Source organism: Sycon ciliatum, chromosome 10, assembly GCF_964019385.1.
Source record: "Sycon ciliatum chromosome 10, ocSycCili1.1, whole genome shotgun sequence".
Lineage (NCBI taxonomy): Eukaryota > Metazoa > Porifera > Calcarea > Leucosolenida > Sycettidae > Sycon > Sycon ciliatum.
In genome coordinates this window covers 24,187,431-24,207,515 of record NC_088652.1, presented here as the reverse complement: position 1 = coordinate 24,207,515, position 20,085 = coordinate 24,187,431, and the positions used below count along the sequence as shown (strand labels likewise).

The 20,085-nt window shown below is 47.6% G+C and overlaps 2 protein-coding genes across 3 annotated transcripts; both read left to right on the top strand.

Moving 5' to 3' along the window:
* Positions 1-1,932: 1,932 nt before the first annotated feature.
* Positions 1,933-7,556, top strand: LOC135825850 (uncharacterized). 2 transcript variants are annotated; one of them, XM_065338482.1, is made up of 4 exons: positions 1,933-2,123; positions 4,491-4,696; positions 5,531-5,626; positions 6,295-7,556. In XM_065338482.1, exons 2-4 carry the CDS (start codon positions 4,520-4,522, stop codon positions 6,976-6,978), a joined length of 957 nt encoding a protein of 318 aa, XP_065194554.1. In that variant the 5' UTR covers positions 1,933-2,123; positions 4,491-4,519; the 3' UTR covers positions 6,979-7,556. The 2 variants fall into 2 exon arrangements, with proteins under 2 accessions (XP_065194554.1, XP_065194553.1); XM_065338481.1 differs by lacking the exon at positions 1,933-2,123 and adding an exon at positions 3,768-4,042.
* A 1,985-nt stretch (positions 7,557-9,541) lies between these two features.
* LOC135826014 (uncharacterized) lies at positions 9,542-19,493 on the top strand. Its single transcript, XM_065338645.1, has 6 exons — positions 9,542-9,952; positions 13,094-13,762; positions 14,573-14,666; positions 16,069-16,280; positions 17,640-17,707; positions 18,861-19,493. The coding sequence occupies exons 1-6, from the start codon at positions 9,784-9,786 to the stop codon at positions 18,984-18,986; spliced, it is 1,338 nt and encodes a 445-aa protein (XP_065194717.1). The 5' UTR covers positions 9,542-9,783; the 3' UTR covers positions 18,987-19,493.
* The last annotated feature ends 592 nt before the right edge of the window (positions 19,494-20,085 follow it).

The following is a 20,085-nucleotide window of genomic DNA, read 5'->3' as shown; positions in this document are numbered from 1 at the left end:
CCAGGCTGACTGATTCAGTGAATACAACGCCTTTCGAGGGGCATTCCTTTCCGGTTCATCCCGTGATTTTGTCCTCCATATTAAACCTTGTTGTTGTAACGTTAATTGATCCATCTCTCTGTTTACATGAAAGGTTTGTTGTTGAGTGCCAGGTGAGATAATAATTGTGATGGAAATTTAGCAAAAGCTACCGCTGGTGACAACCAGGGAGCCATTATCGTAGACCGTGAACTACATTGTACATGTATCTGAGAAGCTCAGAGCCGCTTGGCGCAGAAGATGAGCTCGGGTTAGTTGCTGCGGAAAGTAATAATAGTTTCATGCCCATGCAAATTTCTGGTTGTCACCAGGGCTAGGGAGTCGTATATACACGACTCCCTGGTTATCAGTTATCACTGATGTTGAAGACAGCCATCATCATGATCGACATGGCATGTATGCCATTGTATGGGCATGAAAGTCTGGCTCTGACTCTGAGTGGCAGCAGATACTGTACCTGGATGTTGTCCTCACTTCACCCGTCCTGCCTGTTGCACTGTGGTCCATACTATAGTGGACGTTCGGCGAAGTGTCATAGTCCAAGTCGCCTACCGCGCGTACCGCGTCGACGCAAACATTTTTGAATTTCAGGGCTCACAGTCGGTATGCAGGATCGACAAAAGCGTCGTGCGAGGGCGGGTTTGGTGCACGTGAGTCGCGTGACCCCACGAGAGCACAGATCATGGTGTACATCCTACGCATCCCAACAGAACAAAGAAGTAAAGAGAAAGAACCTGGGCTTGAGTAGCCTGTTCTTGTCTTGTAGATCTATAGAGCCGATGTTCGCGATATTTTGGTCGGACCTGTCCTTTCCTCGCTTCTCTTGGCATGCAGTGTCAAACCATTCTCGTTTCCGTTCGTCTCGATCTTGTGCTTTTACGATCGTGCATACTCCAGTGGAAATAGTTTGCTTTATTATTTTCACTGGGAATTGCACTGCAACACTGAACAGTTACTGCCAGCCCTCGGCAGCGACTTGCCTTTCACTGTGCCTTGTAGAATTGGTCCACCGAAGGAGAAGGCGAAAGGCAACCTGTGCTAGTCCCAGGAAATTCATGTCATGTAGCCGCTGTTCGACCAAATGCTGATGCTACAATGAGCGATCGCGATATTCCACAGGTAAGAAGACAAACAAACGAGTCAGAGCTCGCCAGGCAGGTAACGCCGAGAACATACAACACGGAGCTGCTGATCGGATGGAGGCGAACGGGACCAGCAAATCCGCCAGGCGTTAGTTGAGGGCCACTAAAGGCCAGGTTTCCAGAGGTACCAGTTCCTCCATGATGGCGAAATGCGCTGCCACAAGAACTCCAGCGAGAACGAAAGCACAGCAACCAACTCCGCGGGCGAACTGAGGAGAGAACACTGAAAAATCTGTGCGCAATGATTTTCTGTTGGACGGCGCGCGTTGCTGTTCCGCTGCATGCATGCGTTTTTCTTGTTGTTTGATCTGGTGCTGCTTTTGCACTTTTGGCGTTCTGCGCGCTGAGTGGCACTCACTCAAAAAATGTCCACTACATCTCATTCTTGGCGGATTTTGATCATCTATGGCTTATTTTTTTCAGCGTGGAATTCTCCAGACATTTACCGATCACTTTTCCGTTTGCTGTGCCGAAATCGAAGCCAAAACGACCAGACTTTGGCTAATCCGTGCCGGAAAACTGGAGGGAAAATGGTGAAACGCTGCGGTAGATCACTGAGTTTGGGGGTTTTGAATCAGCACAGCGAATCCCAGCTTCGTGGACATCAGGGCCGATGTAGTGGACAAGATCAAAGATTTGAGAATAGAGGAGAATAGAGGCCTGTGATTGGTCAGTTGTCATCACGTGACATCCGCGCAAAGCCGTGCGCGACTCCACGCTTTTGTATTGGACTGTGAGCCCTGAATTTTCCAAAAATGAAAGGAGATGATTGTACTGAAAGAAGTGAATACTGAATTGCCATGGTCTTGGCCGATTGGTGGCAATCGAATCAGCTTCACGCAGGGCGTGGTGGTTGTAGTAGGTCGCTCTTCTCTTGAAGCGTGGAATATGACTATGGACAGGAGAAGCTAGCCGTCTGAACTTCAGCTGCACAACAGATAGGTACGTGTTTACTAAATTTTTAGTTCCGACTTGTGAACTGTTTGATTTCATCACTTACTACAATTATGTACTTTTGCTCTGACCTCCTGTCGTTCGCGTTCATCAGTAAACCATTCATTGTCACTGGCCCGAGGGTTAGAGCTCTCCACTAGGACATAAGATTTTCTAGCCTAGGGTACATCGACTAAAATAATAGGAGTTGGCATTGCGCTGCTGAACATTGAAAACTGTCTGCATTTGAGTTAGTTGATTGATTGAACGAATTCGGTTGCGGATTTTGTTTTCGCATCCGTCGCCAGTGCCGTGATATCGATGTGGTTTGACACCAGATACATGGAAGGACGGCTGTGAGTGTGACAGGGACAGCGAGTGAGTGTGTGAGTGTGACTGTGGTGTACGATGTACTGTATGCAGCCTGTGTTATTACTGTAGTTACTAAGTTAGTGTTGAAGCCCTGTGGTTGTGTGGCAGGGTGTTTGTGCGCGCGACATAAACCGGTGTACTGTCATTTACTTGGCGTGCCAGCGCCGCTCAGCACGTGCTGTAACATGGTAGTGCTGGAATGCAACCCTAGAAAAATGGAAATAAGTATGTGTCAGTAATATTGTTGTGTCACCACACTATAAATGAGATGTGTCACAGTGTCACCCATCCAATGCAGTACTTATGCGATAAGTTATGGTATCTGGCCAGGCCCCCTTCTGAATCTACGAGTAGTATCTTTACTACTTTATGTATACTGATGGTGTGCAGCATGCTGTTCTTTGCGAAGTGACTGCCAGTACTATCAGTATGCTGTGTGAGTATGAGTGTGTATCACACCGTATACATTGTACTCAAATTACAATAATTTATTTGTGTCCAGTGCTCTGAGTTACGGATTCAGTCTCGAGTTTCGAACACCCTCCGGTTCGGTCCCAACCCACGGGTCCTAGCACCCTCGCACGACCTCGACCTCCGTTCCCAACCTCCCCCGAAAATGTGTGGGAATCCGAATTTCCGGGCATGACTCATCCTCGGAGTGAAACAGGCTGCTGCTGACACCACCAGAAGGAAGAAATGGACACATACATGTAGAAGCGCATAATAGTGTAATTCCATATACATGTACTGTCGTGGACATGGAAATCCGGTCGCACGTCTAGCGGCCCCAGGACGCTGGCCATGCAGCCGTGGATAAGCGGTACGCACATACATGTACGTACATGACTTTGTACATCGTCATGCATTTATGCGCTGCAGCGCGATGGTCGCGTCGGATCACCAGATCACCATGTGCACTGCACGCAGCGTTCTGTACGCGCTGAGGGCGCCGGCCCCGGTCAATCGACTGGATTTCCATGTCCGCAACAGTACAATGTACATGTGTACTGTTTTCCAAAATTATCTTTGCCATGCAAAATGCAACGTACGGGGGCGCTGGCCAGGCGAACCCAAAGCATTTTTTTAGTGACTATCGACTGCATTTTCGTTGAATTGCCCGAAAAAACACAAAAATCTAGAAATGAGTACGGGCGGCACATTTTCACAAGGGAGGGGGGGGGGCGCTTAATCAGTGTAGGGGGCTGCCCCCCCCCCCCACCCTCCTTTTGATAGGACACTTCTGTATTGCATGTCAACTAAATGAATTATTTGATACTCGTGTGTTGATAGAAGAATATTTTTTTACTGCCGAAATCTGCATTTGTGTCTGCCCTAAAGTCTTGCTGCAGTTCACATCAAGAGCGCTTAGCTGAGAGTTTCTTTTTGTAAGACTGATTTAGGGCATGTGTATGTGTGTGTGTGTGTGTGTGTGTGTGTGTGTGTGCGCATGTGCGTACGCGTGTGTGTTCTTGTGGAGTGCATGTGCACGTGCTTGCACACTCGGGTGCAGGTCTACACATGTGCGTGCACGTACGCCTGCTCAACGGCACTTGCCAGTATGTGAGCGTGTGCACACCCAATTGTTGTTTGTTGTTGTATCTTATTTATAGTAGGAATCAAAACAGGCATACGCCTAATAGCAATGGATCCCCTGGGAATAAAATTTAAAGGATGGTGTGGGAAAGTGGAGATAAGAAAAAGAACAGACACATGGGTTACGAGTTATGAGTACACCTGTCTTCTACTATAAGAAGATAATAAGCAGTCAGAAAGTACGATAACTAAGCACAAAACTGACAGACTACTGCGACATTCAACGACCTGACACCTAGCTCGAACACATCTCCATTGCGCAAACCAACAACCAACAGTTACTCAGTCATAATTCGTAAGTTGAAGTCGTAACCCATGTGTCCTTTCTCATTTTTACATTTTACTATTCGCTCAGTGCCTAAGAAAAAGAAAGAAAGAAATTAGGTTCTCCTGTCCGTTTCCCGTTTCCAGGTGCACTGTGTCTTCGTGTCGTCGTGGTGATGCCTCTTCACCGCGGTCACATTCTCTGTTGCCATGGTGCCCAGCAGTCTGTACGCAGCCGCTGCAAGACGCTGTGCATCGCACTGGGCATCGGTGCGCTGGTGATCGTCGTTGCTGAGGTGATCCTGCGGAACGTTGGCGTCGACAACCTGCATGTCTACAACTTCCACCGTGATGTAAGTCCTAGGTCCCTGGTCTGGGTAGCCAGCAGCAATGTCTGACCGATACATTGTCAGTTTGTTTTGTTTGTTTTAATAGCTTTATTTACTTCACCATAAGCACAGGTAAAATCTGCCTTCTTACTGGGCGTATTGCCACAGTTCTCGCACAATGATGAAGCTACTGATATGAGAAAAGGGAAGAGGATAATATTATATTGAAGAACGAGGCACGAAAAATAAGACGGAAGCGAATCAATGATGGAGTACTGCAAGTAACGGATTTGAATCCCCTGCCCAGTGGGCTTGTACAGTATTGTCGGGCGCCGAAGAACGGAGCGCCGAAGAACGGAGCGCCGAAGAACGGAGCGCCGAAGAACGAACACGCTAGGATTTTACCAAGCACAGCATACCAATGTATACGCGGTGACTGTGCATGGACTGTGCATGGACCGAAGTATTTCGAAGTACAATAAACCTACAGCCTCTTTTTACGGGCAAACAAAACACTTCGAAGTACAATAAAATAAGAACGGTCTAGGCTGGGAGGCTGATCCCCCCCCCCCCCCCCCCCCCAGTTCTTCGGCACCCGATCGTACTGTACTAGTGCACAACTGTACACAGGGGTATACTGGTTGTGGTAAAGTTCTAGCCTGTTTGTTCTCCAGTGTGTCGTTCCCCGGTGCCCGGCAGTGCTGAACATGCACAGTGTGCTAGGTGAAAACTGAAAACCGACCCAAAGTGCATCTCACACACCCGGACATGCACGGCCAGTGACGCCCAGGCAGTTAGCGGTACGAATGCCGTTGTTTTCATTGTCGTTGCTGCTGTTTGTTTGTTCGTGCTGTACAGCTGTTGCACCTGGTTCGCGCTAAGGAACCATGTTACCCCAGCAACCAAGCTGAGCGATTTCGCTTCTTCCGCAATACCCTGAAAGACGTTGATGAGGTGAGGCGTGCTACCTGACTTTCTCTATTCATGTGCAGTGCTTATGCAGGGTTCTAGCCATAAGAGGAACATGCAGTGGACAGTCACAGAGGGTTCATAAAGACACACTTGCCGGGGGTGAAGTCGGGGGTTTGCCCCCGCACATTGCATTTTGCATGACGAGACATTTTTTGGAAAAATGGAAAAAATGGGCTACGGGGTAACTGTTTCCTCTGCCCCTGCCCCCCCCCCCCCCCCCTACTACTTTGACCCGGCTAGAACCCTATTATGTACATGCCATTCTTACGAGTTGTCGTCGTCTCGATGTACAGGGACGGGGCGTTTGTTTATTCAGCTGCCGGTTTGGGATTGTGCAGGATGTCTGCACAGGACTCTTGTGCAGGTTAATAGCTTCACTTTCTTTATCCATCGCTGTAGTATGGAGAGGTTTCTAATGCAAGCAAACTTCTCCCTGTCGTGTGTGTGTGTGTGTGTGTGTGTGTGTGTGTGTGTGTGTGTATGTGTGTGTGTGTGTGTGTGTGTGTGTGTGCGTGTGTGTGTGTATCTGTGTGTGTGTGTGTGTTTGTGTGTGTGTGTGTATTTGTGTATGTATGTGTGTGTGTGTGTGTGTGTGTGTGTGTGTGTGTGTGTGTGTGTGTGTCTGTACATGTGTGTGTGTATGTGATTAGATATTCACGACATTGGGTATCCCCTACTGGCTGGACTTCGGCACTCTGCTGGCTGCATCGCGATCTCCTCACTTCATCCCGTGGGACTACGATGTAGATGTGGCAGTCATGCAGGCAGACTTCGTGCCGCGGTACACCGCCATCTCCGATGACCTGCGCAAACGAGGCCGCACCATATACGGCACGCGGGGCTGCCGCTACATCATCAACGCGTGGGATCACGGGCTGCCGCTCATCTTCGAGATATTCCTCTTTGCCAATGGCTCGGCCGAGGACCTGACATTATTCGAGAGATCCCATGGTCGTCGAGATATAGCCCCGTCGTCGCCGCAGGATTCCCCCACTCGCTCTCCGATCATCACACGCTGCAACCTGAGAGACGCGTATCGCTACACCATACCGCGCAAGTACGCTGAGGATCTGGTACGCGTGCCGTTCGAAGGCGTGAACGCCTCGATCCCGCGCCACCACACGGACATGCTGCGTCTGTATCGCTACCCCTACTCATACGGTATCACCATTCCGTACAAGATACGCTGCTACTTGACCGAGCCCGAGTACGCCTGGATGCTCGCCGTCGCTCTTCTGTTTATCGCCGTCGCCATGGCAGCGTGTTACCATGGTGTTGGGGTGTTACGACGTCGAGGGCACACGACAAAGATTAATCTCTGCGCTGTGACGTGAGGGTATGGCACCTAGTTTTTTTTAAACAGAAAAAAACAATGAACTTGAATAGTCTGCAGGCAACCTGCCTACACTAGTGCTCTCATTTCACACAAATCCAAAACAATGAACGTAACAGGAATGAGGCATCGTTCAGCTTCGTAATTCAAAGAGAAATGTTGAGCACACATGCTCTTTCCCTGGACACTCCAAATTCACAACTCAGTTCACTGCATTACTTTCGACGTTTCGGCAAACTGCCATCATCAGGATGCAGTATGAAGTGGAAATCTGGCAATGGAAAGGTGGCTGCTTTCCGCACGACTTGACACTTGAGCGCTAGCTCCAGTGTGGGGAGCACTGAACCAACTACTCTATAAGAAGTATCGGCCAAGAAGTCGCTATCAGTATTTCTTATGACAATGGTGCTCATCTCTATCTCCTCGGCCTGACTTTAAAAAAATGCTTACAGCGTCCGGGTTTTATTTACTTTTACAAGAACTTGTCTTGGAAATGTTTTTTTAATGGATTTCTTTTTCAAAATACATAAAACGGTTTTACTGATTACGTTTTCAATGGAGGTTACTCAGCACAAACCATCGCAGGTGTTTCCATTGTGTGATGTGTAGCCAGGCCTGTGCTACACTGGTGCCAACGCTCATAATTCACCAATGGTGAAATAATAATCAACGGTGAGATGTCTGTATTTCGTGAGAAAAATCTAGGTGCGGCTCGTACTCCGGAAGTTTCGGTGTTTCTTTTAAAACAATAAAGGTGCATAAGACCAGAGGCAGGGTGTGCATGTGGAGCTCTGTGCTCCTGTTCTGCCATGTACGAACTGACACTGGGCGTCTCTCCTCAGACAGCTCTCAATGGGCGTGCACATCTCCAGCGATCTCCCGGACCTTCGTGCACAGTTTATTGTAGGAGGTAGTTTATTGGCGTTGATTTGTACATGCAGAACGCAGGCTGTTCCGCTCAGTTTGGCTTTGTGTGTGGCCAGTTATTGCATTCCTCAAATCATTGACTCGTAAGTGTAGGTACAGTAAAATCTGTAACTAAAGACCACCGTGACTAGCAACCAGCCTGGTACTACAGACGACTTCGCCAGGCACGGGCGGTCTCACATTATAATGGTTGTGCGGTGCAAACCTCTAACTAAAGACCACCTGCCACTAAAGACCGTTTTTTCTGGTCCCAAGGGGTGATCGTTAGTCACAGGTTTTACCACAACTCAACCAACTCAGTGACAACATGAGTCGTACCGCCATTTCCGGCAAGTCTGTCTGGTAGTCATGGTTCTGTTGCTATAGAGACGGTCGTGCGGTTACGTCATTAGTTTGAAATGCTGTGGCGAAGTTGCGGGCCTCGCGGTGCAGCGCTTCACTTGCACTATCGAGTAACAACTCGCGCTGCATACATGTACATACAGCACATGTACATGCACATACAGCACATGTACATACAGCACATGTACATACAGCATACATGTATGTACATACAGCACATGTACAGTACAACCTGTCAAGGCGACCACTCGGATAAGGCGACCACCTGTCCCTGAAGAGTCAGTGAAGACCACTGCCACCAGGACACAAGGGATGCTATTTCCAGTCAAATGACCCTGGACAAGGAGACCACCTGGTAACAGAGACCGTGTTTTGAAGGTCCCTTGAGCGGTCGGTCGTCTTAGACAGGTTTCACTGTATAGCGCCCATTGGCCAATCCGCTGACTCACCGCTGTATACTTAGAAGTTAGCGCCCTGGGCCCTGAGCGACTCCCGGCCGGTACGGTGACTCACCCAGCCCTTGGTGGATAATGGTGGCCTGGGGATATATTTAATTGGCAGATTCTGCTCGAAAAGCAGAACCACACAAACTTTATCGTAGGCAATTCCTTGGGCTTGAAAGTGCTACGTCACAGCATAGCAACAATTTCAAAAATTCAAAAATTGGATCCACTTGGATCCAGTTTTTGTATGGATCCAAGCACATTTCAAGCTGTCTTACTCACAGCAAGGTGATGTAACCAGTGAAACTGACTGATTTGGCTACTGGGGGCGGGGTTACAACTGGTGGCGAAGTAAAAGTCACCCCTGCATACGACATGAGTGGGTTGCTATGCACCCACATACTGAGGCAATAGCAAAGTCACACCTTAGTGGATCCAAAATAGAAATCTGATGTCAACTTAGTACTCCCTGGCCGTTTTTGACGTCATCACTTTCAAGCCCTATTCTGCTCCATTTCCAAGTCAGTTTAACCAAACTCCAAACATCCATGAACTAACGTTTTAAAAATTGCGACGCACCAGAAAAAAATACCAAAATATTAAATTCTGCTAATTTTTCTACTGGCATTATCATGATGATCCGCCAAGACTACTTACTTACAAGAGCCCACTGGCCACTGCACTACGCCAGTCCCGATCACCCCCATGATGATTCGCATGATTTCATTCGCAGAACTACTGATGTAGTGACGTATTTGTAGGTCTTGATGACGCAATGACAGCAACAGTCATGATGTCTGTCATCTGGGGAGATGATTCTGGTCTCGAGTCACGAATCACGATACGAGTCGAGACGGAGCAGGAAGGCACGGATTTTGATGGCGATTCGAAGGTCCTTGCTTGAAAATGAAAGGACTTACTACTTAGGTACTAGTAGTAGTAGGTGAGCGTTTCTCAGCTCTTGCGTGATGTTGCTGACACGAAACCCGCTAACTACTTTTCCCTCACTGCCATAGCTGCTCAAGTAGAAAGGCGTAGTGGTATTTTACATTATAGATCTACGTCGTTGCGTTTCTGCCCTGCCTAAATTAATTATGGGAGCAGGATGGAGGAAGATTTGGTTGGAATGTCTTCTGATTTCCTTGACGGTGCTGGCGCTTCGAGTGGCGAGCCTCAGCAGTTCTCCGTACCCGTTCCGATGTGATCGCACGCCAGAGCAACACAAGCTGGCCCTAGATACCAGTATCCGATTTCTGGAGCTCGGTACGTGCAGCACAGTCCTGACAGATAGGAGGATTAGCGACCCTCTGCAATATCGTCTTATTACCGTATTTCCCCGAATATACGTCTCACCTTTGTACACTAAATTGAATAGATTCCAAGGGTAAAAAAAGGGGGTGCGACTCACAATCCAGCATGACTTACTACTGACGTCAATATATCTAGTCAATTTGGCTAAAACCTGAAAATGGGGGTGCGACTTATGATTGAGTGCGACTTATATTCGGGGAAATACGGTATTGCTTTGCACGGGAAATAAATAGACTGCAGAAGTATAATTATAGAGAATTATAAAAGGAAACCCCCTCGATAAGCGAGAAGCCTTTGGGGAATATTAAAAAAAATAATACAGAAAAGCGAACAAAAAGAATGCATTGTAGTTGAATGTGATTTGTTTTCTGAGATGTTCTCTTGAACACGCACACATCTTTCTCACCATATCTCCACATGAAATACTCCACTCAGGCAGCCATTCAGCACTTCCACACGACTGCCTCATCGCACTGTAAAACCGTCTCTACCCTAAGTTACACTTCAAAGCAAGCGAAGCACAAAAAAATCCACGTGGGTGGCCAGCGCGAGCGAGCAGCGAGGCCAAAAAGCCACTTCAGCCAATGATGTCATTGTCCCGAACGTCCTATTGAAAACTATACTGCTCAAGCCAGGAACATTTAGAGTTACAGTTGAACCAACCATACCCGGGTACGTTTGGGACCAGGCAATGCACGTAACTAGGAATTGCCCTAAAACTCAGAACACGCTTACAAAACTTGCATGCAAGTTGCCCCCTTTTTTATGCCAAATAACCCTTTTTGGTGTTATTTGTTATTCGTTGGAAAACCTATAGTTGTTGCTCTGGAAGACTCAGAACGTTGCACAGTATACATACAGGAGTGCCCGGATGCGGAGAGTTAAACACCACGGGCATGTCATATATTATACCCAGAGTAGATAAACAAGAGTGTGCAACTCGCGGATTGGTTTTCCCATGGCAGAAATTTTTGTTGGCATAATCTTTTCTACGATGCCAGCACTGTGAGTCTTTTGGAAGGTTTTGCCTCGTGCACTTGGCCGGGCTTTACATTACAAGGTCGGTGCCCGGCACGTGCTCTCACACTGTTCCGAGGCAAAATTCACGTGCTCTGTACGACACACGTCAAGTTTTCTGAAAAAGCGACGTCGAAAAAATTTCCACCGTGGGCCGGGGCATCTGCGGATTGTGCAGAAGAGATGCGGAGTTGCACACTCTTGTTTATCTACTCTTGGTTATACGATTGAGGTCATCGTATATGCTCTGTGGCGCATGAAGTGGAAACCCGTGCTAGAGTGGAACTCACTTTGTGCATACAGTTCTGTCGCGCGCCGAAGAACAGAGCGCCGAAGAATGGCTAGTCTAGAATTTCACCAAGCGCAACATACCAATGTATACACGGTGACTCAACTGTGCATAGACTGTAATACATGAAAATATTTCCAGCGGTCTATGCTAGGAGGCGGACCCCAAGTTCTTCGGCGACCAACATGCAGTAATGTACTGTAAAAGCCATATATATATATATAACGAAGTGCTAACTCTAACGAGTTAACGAGGAGAAATCTGTCGTTAAAATAGAAATCGTTATACAGAAATCGATACATATACTGTCCTATTGAGCGTTGAGAATGAGTGAGAATCGTTACCTTTGGTACACGTAAACTAGTCAATTTTGGGAAATCGTTATATATGCGCCTCGTTAGAATAATGGCTTTTACCGTACTCTGGTAAGACCAATCTCCTGCCTAGTACCGTCCTTGTTCAGAGCATGGCTGCATTGATCTGTACTTTTTTTCTTTCTTTTTTTAAAACTTTGTTTTGCTTCGCAAAATCCTGGGGATAAGAAGTACAGTCAGACCTCGCATTACCGCACACATCCGTTTTCCACAAACATATCCGGATAGGCGAGGGAACTGGATAATCGAACACACATACTGTATGTATGCATGGCATATACTGTAAATAATTGGTAACCAACGGTTTCTTCCGGATGGCGAGGGATCCGGATAAACGAGGACCGGGTAAGCTAGGTCTGACTGTACCCCCATACATGTGTTTATCGGTAGTACACCTTCCTGCTACCGATGGGGTGTGTTTTGTCAGAGTAAACCAGGAGCATTGGAAGGTACCTTACGGTGGTACGGTCAGCCTTCAGAGGTATTTTTTTTCTCTTTTTTCTACAAAATCCACATATCTCCAGACACTGGGGTGAATATTGGAGTGTGGTGGTGGGGCCCATTAAGCTCCGCCGACCAGAGGTCTCGGCTTCATAGCTCCATGGACGCACCAAAGGGATATAGGTATACTCTAGGTAAAGGGGGGTAGGAGTCCTCTGCAGAAAATTTAGAAAATACAGAGCCCGAATCAGGGCATTGTATTGATTCGCGGGGTACCTGGGGCAAAGAGTGGTACGGTCAATACCGTAGTGACCGTACCACTCTGACACCCCGTGGAGTTCGCCGTGGTTTGCATCGGGATTTGAATACCTAATAATGTTGCATCGAGTGGCTAACCATACAAGCAGTGCTAGTGTTGACTGGCAGAGTCGCACTGTAGGGCAGTGTACACTGCTTTGCTGTTCTATACAATACATCTGGATATGATGATGTGCTTGAAAAGCCTCTGTTGACTAAACAGAGCCAGAGGCTCCAAAACAGTGAAAATCGCTTAGGCGTTCACACGATTGTTTTCCGTAGAAATATCGGCGCGGGCGAGGAGGGAGGAAGTGAGCTGAGCGCATTTCCCCTGCAGTTTACACGTAAGCATTTGCTGTCAAAGTGATCCAGTGAATTTCCAGCAGATTGGCCGAGGAACCAGATAAACACGACCGCTCGTGACCAACACGAGCATTCTGGCCCCGAAAAGTCTGTATGAAGCTAGCAGGATAGCTAAGCTTAGCCGCGAGTGCTGTGCAATCTTCTCATGGGATAAAAAAACATGTGAAGCGTGTATCCTGTGTGCACATAATTATGGGCAAATGCACGCATGCTAACATACGTGTGTGTGTGTGTGCGCGCGTGCATGTGTGCATCCATGCACGTGTGTGTGTATGTCCGTGTGTGTGAACGGACACGCTATCCACTCTGCAGAGGGCTTCAAAGTGGAGCACGGCGAGCACACGTACGGCCACGCCACTGAGTTCAGTGCCAACCCGTCCACGCTCTACGGCTTCTTCAAGTTTGGCATCACGCCGTTTTTCACACTGGACGAGGCCGACGCGTTGGTCTTCTACGGCTGCACTCCGCCGGCCATGCGATACTTCAGCTACACGCCGTACGTGTTCACCACGCCGCAGCTGAACAGAACCATCGTGTTCGCCTCGTTGCAGGACCCGGTCAACTCGCTCACCATACGAACGGCGCACGACGCGACGTTCTCCTCCAGCACGCTGATTATAATGACGGCGTCCGTTCGTACCGACGCGGCCGTGCGCACTGCCTTCGAGCCTAACCTGGAGAGCTCTGCCATGAACACGCTGAAAGTATCCAAGGAGCTAGTCAAGCTGGGCAGTGGGGCGACCAGTGCCAGCGCGCTCATGCTGCTGTCGCGAGTGGCGATCTACGCGAACGAAACCGAGTGCGAGCTGTACACGAACAGTACATTTCCGGTGTTGAAGGTGACGCGGCCGAAGCAAGGTGACGAGCCCGTGTTCGGTCTGCCGTCCCTGCGCTCTCGCTACACAGGCGTAACCGAGGATCATCTAGAGACAACGCTGGCTGAGCTGGCCATAGCGGTCATTGGCAAGGTGACACAAGCAGGCAAGTCGCCATACTATGTTCTCGTTTTCTTCTTCTTTTGTGTTGTTAGTTTTTGTTTTGGAGGGCCCGTCCATTTAGCAAATCCTTCTATCCATCCATCCATCTCTCCATACATACATTTGTTCATCCATCACTCCCCCATCTATCCATCCATTCATCTAGTAATCTCCCCGTCCATCCATCCATCCATCCATCCATTCACCCATCCAGTTTTTGCATTTTGCCGTGCATGATTGTGTGGTGTGTGTGTGTGTGTGTGTTTGTGTGTGTGTGTTTGTGTATGTGTGTCCCATATGGTGCAGTGGTATGTGCAGTCGATTTCCAATCGAGAGGTTGCGGGTTCAATTCCCGACGATTATGGTCGCACGCGTCTTTCTTCTCTTTCTCGGACTCTTCCTGACTTTTCTTTCATTCTCCTGGGTGGTTACCAACAGCCAGTGTATGCCGGAGTATGTGGTGTGGTGTGTGTGTGTGTGTAGAAAGAAATGAAAAAATGAAAAATAGGGATTCACTGGCGAGAAAAAGTCACTTCAAACAGCTGTGTGGTGGATACCAGGCTAAACATAGTGGCGGTCAATTCATCAGCCTTGCAAGCTGTTGGATGGTGTAATCCCAGCACAAGTTGCTATGTCTAACATAGCTGTTCGCTATCATCGCTTCCGCGATGGGCATCTCTGAGGTCTGAGGTGTGTGTGTGTGTATGTGTGCATGTGTGTGTGTGTGCGTGTGCATGTGTGTGTGTGTGCGCGAGCACGTGTGTATGTGTGTGTGTGTGCGTGCGTGTGTGTTTTCGTGCGTGTGACGATCCAGGTTATCGTATTGATTATCAGGCGCGCATGGAAAGGTTTCCGCTGGACGCTCGCGAATGCATCGCTAAGGGCGAGGATTGCCTCGGAGATTGCCCGTAAGCCACATCACAGGACAGGGAGTAGCTGGTCTCCTTTTAGGAGGGGGGGGGGGGGGTGCACGGCCGCATAAGTGTAGGATGGCTGGTGCATGTCATTCATGGTTATTATGGACATGCTGAAGCTAGGGGAAAAATATTCGGGGAGGGGGGGGGGGGGGTGCACATCCCCCCCCCCCCCCCTCCCCGCCCTGTGCCCCATGCAGGCTACACGCCTTCAGGAGATATGTTTTTTTAGCAGGAGCAGCGAGTGCAATGTCTCAAAACATAAGCAATGTCGCCTGTTCCCTCTAGCTTACCGCTGACACTTCATGTCCTTCTCATCATTAGCTGGTTTTCTCTTCTTTTATACCTTCCCTTGATTTATAAAATTGTTGGCTGGAATATGTTCGTGCCATGAGCTGATGTCAAAGTGAACGAAATGTTGCAGTGACCGTGGTTGCACAGAGCCATGAGCCCGACATTGGGTCCAACATGTTTCTGCGATTTCCCTTAGTATTAGAGACGTTGCGCACAACGAAAATTCGTAAGGTTTGACCGTCCGGGTTCGAGTAACGAAAGTCGATGTGAAGATTCGTCCGCACACGACCGAAACAGAGGAGATCTACGAAACTATTTTTTTCTGATATTATACAACTTTCTTGGTACTGCGACAGTGAACCTGACACGTACAGGCCTGGAATTCGTGCTACAAAAAAGTTCACACCTTGTGCGAAACCTCACGGTTTACGAATATCATTTAGCTTTTTTTTAAGTTTTAAAATATTTCGTTTACGGTGCTACGGATTTTTGTTGTGCGCAATCTCTCCTTTATGGTCTTGTTCTATAGTACTGTCGGTCGCCGGGTAGCGAAGGACCGGGTAGTGAGCCTCGTAGCCTAGACGTTCTTATTTTCATGTATTCCAGGCTATTTAGGAAACTTCACTTCTCAACTCTCAAACTCCAAAACGGTCTCTTCACTGTGATTCAAATTCAAATTTACATGACGCTGGACAATTGGAAATTTTTCCAGTCTATGCACAGTTGTCACCGTGTATGCTGTGCTTGGCGCAGTTCTAGCCTGGTCGTTCTTCGGCGCTCCGTTCTTTGGCGCCCGACAGTACTCCAACTCATTGGGGTAGTCCACTCAAAGTCCGCACGCAAGCATACGTTTCAGATTAAAAGTAAAGTTCAGGGCAAACCATGTATTTTCACCAGATTTACGTTTTTTCAGTATATTTTTTACTGGGAATTAAAAAAGAGTATATTTTAGGGTTTTCAAGTTCTGTGCGGACCCTGCCCTTATGTACAAGTACAGTAGTGGACAAAAGTATTTGCCAGGGGCCAAAAACATTGTAGTTTTATTGTAAATTTGTAGCATTCTACCCTGTTTTGATGTGCCTTGTATCATGTGTTCCTGCAGTGACGCGGCGTACTTTGCCGACCCGAAGAAGTTCCGCATGGGCTCGGAGACCAACCGCGACCTGTTCATGGTGGTCGGCGTCAACCATCGCATGCTGGGCTCGGCCACCTACACCAACTTTGGCCTGGATCCGTTCGTGGCGGTGACCGACGACAAATTTGGCGACAGCGCTGCGCACTATCTACCGTCAGCCCCGGGCATACACAATTTCTGTAAGTATTTTAATTGAAGAGTGTAGATGCGAAATGCGACAAGCACAACATTTGAGAAATTGAGATATTTAGCTCGGTGTAATCAGCAGGTCTAGGGGCGTCCTCACACAGAATTTCACATTCAAAATTGGACAAGAACTACACTTCAAAATTGGGACCCTCAATATGGATCCAGATATACCGTACTGATCTTCCCGAATATAAGTCGCGACCTCATACGACCTAAAAGCGGCACTAAAAAGGGGTAGTTGACTTGCAATACAGTCAACTTCGCTAATAACGACTGCGGATATAATGACAATTTGCGAATAACGACAGACTTTTCATGGCCAGAGCAAAGTCCATTCTACCTGTATACATATAATGAGACTTAGGGTATAACGACACTTCGCGAATAACGACACTTTTCTGATGCCCGGCCGAGTGTCGTTATACGCAAAGTTGACTGTAGCACAAAGTCTATGGCAACTTTGGGTCATCATGCTGATGTGTTGGTGTGAGCTTGAATTGGCATCATTTGTTGTTGTTTTCTTTTCCTTTACTTCGTTATGGACACAGGCAATGCTGCCTTTTCATCGCAGGGTGAAACGTCCGATTCTTGCGAAAAATGAAAAATCCGAGGGGAAATAGTGGAAGCGTTTTTTTTTGCCAGTATGTTTCTCTGGAAAGCGTGATTGCAACAGCGGTGGTAACGAATTCAAATGAGATACATAATAATATTTTCATTATTTTATTAGTTTGGCGAGACTCCCATGATAGGTATCCATTTACCTCTGGAGAATCCGTAAATAGACAAACGAACAAATAAAGACACAGTGAAACCTGTCTAAAGCGACCGCTGACGTGACCTTCAGAATACGGTCCCTTTGTACAGGTGGTCTCCTTATCCAGGGTCATTTGACTGGTAATGACATCTCTTGGTCCTGGTTGTAGTGGTCCTCTAGGACAGGTGCCGGTCGCCTTATCAAGAGTGGTCAACTTGACAGATTTTACTATACATGTGTGTGTGTGTGTGTGTGTCTTCACGCCATGTACAGTCAGATCTCGCATAACCGCACACATCCGTTTTCTACAAAAAATATCCGGATAGGCGAGGGAACCGGATGATCGAACACACATACTGTGTGTATGCATGGCAAATGCTGTAAATCGGTAACCAACAATTTTCCTCCGGATGGCGAGGGATCCGGATAAAAGAGGAGCGGATAAGCAAGGTCTGACTCTACATGTATCTACTTAAGGATTAGTCACGCTTTTCCGGCATGGAAAATTTCTGCCTCCACCGGTGGTAGGTGTAGTCGTGAATACGGAGAATTAACGTTAGTCTTGTTTTCTCGACGTCTTTCTGTGTTTATGTAGTTGCCTACAAGGTCACCAGAAAGTGTTCGGTGTCCGACTTCTACTGTCTTGAGGTACCTGTTGACAAGGTCAGTGAACTCGGATGGTGAGACAATCTGATCATGAATCAGGGGTGTCGGACACGGTATGGTCATTGCAGTATTGACTGTACACCATTCCGCCCCAGGTACCCCGTGAATCAATAAAATACACTGATCTGGGCTCTAAATTTCCAACATTTCGGCTCAGCCTTCCCTCCTGCACGAGAAAATTGTACCGTACCACACCGAAATACCTTCCGACGCCCCTGTGGATGATTGTTGGTTTGCACCGCTTAAAAAATGTGTTGGAGCTAGGTGTCACGTGTCTTAGAATGTCTCAATGCTCCCCGTCAGTTTGTGCCTTGTTGTTGCACTCGCTAACGGTGTATTTGCATGATCTGGTTACTTTTGGCGGACAATTAGTCATAACTTTTAACATTTTGCCCTCCTTTTCATGCAAGGTTAGTGATTGTAAAGTATACTTTTATAAGTTTTATTCTCGTAGCTATGCAAAAGACGTTACGAATAGTAGCGTCCAGGGGCGCTAGCCAGGATCCATATCGTTTGTTTTCGTATGTATGGGGTATGTGTGTGGTCAGTCATCGCGTGATCGACTGGCTGTCGTCACACATGACGTTGAGCAAGCTCAGCAAAGATGGTCATGATCATTAAACAAGCGTACACAGCCAAGGGTCCCCAAACTAGCTCTCTTGTGAGGGTGTCTGTGGGTGTAAGTCTGTGCATGTGTCTGGGCGCTCATCACCCAAGGTGAACTCCTCTGCCATTGCCAGCTCCCTTTATAATCAAGCTTCTACATTCTTGTAAATGAATGCCGTGGGCTCAGAAGAAGATCGAGAATGCCGTGGAAATAATAATTTTACCAATAGCTGAACTTCGTTGAAATGTGTGTGCTGCAATGACAGCACGGCTAATAGTTAATGATGCTGATTGAGAAGTAACTCTGAGGCATCTTGCAGCTTCATCCGTAGAGAGTAGTTGGGTGGACACACCCATTCCCAAAGCACTGCAAACCGAACCAATTCTTTTACGTACGACGTGTCGGCAATATTGCCATCGTCAGGTACGAATGAACAATGTGATGCTTATTGATAGCCATTATTGCATTACCGGTATCATAGGTATGATAGGTTCATTTTGATTGCTCACTCGCGTAAATGTTGTGTGTGTATTGTGCATGCAGGTGAAGCCGACGGATGAGGTTCGCTTCACCGGACGCGTGTACCTCAACCCCAAGACGACGACGGGACCTGCGTACAACGAGACCATACCAAACTACCTGCTCCACTTCAGGCCAGAAATCAGTTAGACCTCGTACCCAGCTTTCACAATCTATTTTTGAAAATGGTGATGTTATCATTTTCACAGCTTGCTAACCCATGTACACTAAACACGACGTATTCTTTGTGGAGATTTTGATTCTCTTTTTTCGGCCTTGAAACATACATTATTATTATTATTATTAATTAAGAAAAGGGGGTTTGTCAACTAACATCCGCTCTGTTCAGTGGCTATTCACAATCGCGGCATGCGCTGGATGAAAATTTTATTTTATTGTGATGTCGAAAAAAAACTAAGATGTTTCTGGCCAGTCACCCATCGTCAGAACAATTTACAAGGGGCGAACCTGGCCTTTTATGAACCACAACTGTTGCCTGGTTCGTTCAGCCTTGTACGCGCTCTTAATCCATTCCCAAGAAGTCCTAAACAGCGAGCTACTGAAGCGTTATTACCGTAAAATCCCGCCAGAGCGCCCCGTCTCTCCCATCCGCCCCTCCCTGACTTCTTGTCAGGGACGTGATTGATTGTATCCTCGTATGACTCTGTCGCAGTCTGTGATGCTGTACTGCACTGCAGACGCGTGCTCGACCCCGTTGGAAATGTACGCAACAGTGCCCACCCTCCTGACCAGGGATCGCACAAACCCTGCGTTTTGTCGGGTCTGTTCGTCTCCTGGCTCTTGACCTTTGGTCGGTGTACGAGATGCACGAACAGTTTTCGTAGGGTGAGTACTTTTTCATGTCGCACTGAATGCGGCAAGTAGGACTCGCCCATCCGCCCCTCCCCACCTGAAGCATCGAGGAGGTAGGGGCGCTCTGACGGGATTTTACCGGATTATTATTGTAGCTATTTGAGACTGTTCTCGTTCACGAGTCCCATCCTATTTTGCTATTATCAAATTAAACTTATCAGTGGATTTCCGACTGTCGCTCTGCAAGGTCCTGTTCAGTCAGCCCTTTAGGGGCCGTCCGGGGTTACCAATTGTTTTTACAAAACGAAAAGTTTTAGTATTTCAGCCCCCACCCACCCACCCACCTTTTCTGCAGGTAAAACGAATTCCAATAAAATATTGATGTCAATTTTCGACACCCAGAAGTAACTGGGCATTCTCCATCAGCATTCAATAA

Coding starts and splice junctions, on each gene's coding strand:
- LOC135825850 (XM_065338481.1), top strand. CDS start 3,934: ATGTGCGTACGCGTGTGTGTTCTTGTGGAGTGCATGTGCACGTGCTTG. Junction 4,697..5,530: donor TCTACAACTTCCACCGTGAT/GTAAGTCCTAGG, acceptor CGTGCTGTACAG/CTGTTGCACCTGGTTCGCGC. Junction 5,627..6,294: donor CCCTGAAAGACGTTGATGAG/GTGAGGCGTGCT, acceptor GTATGTGATTAG/ATATTCACGACATTGGGTAT.
- LOC135826014 (XM_065338645.1), top strand. CDS start 9,784: ATGGGAGCAGGATGGAGGAAGATTTGGTTGGAATGTCTTCTGATTTCC. Junction 13,763..14,572: donor TGGCAAGGTGACACAAGCAG/GCAAGTCGCCAT, acceptor GTGACGATCCAG/GTTATCGTATTGATTATCAG. Junction 17,708..18,860: donor TTGAGGTACCTGTTGACAAG/GTCAGTGAACTC, acceptor TTGTGCATGCAG/GTGAAGCCGACGGATGAGGT.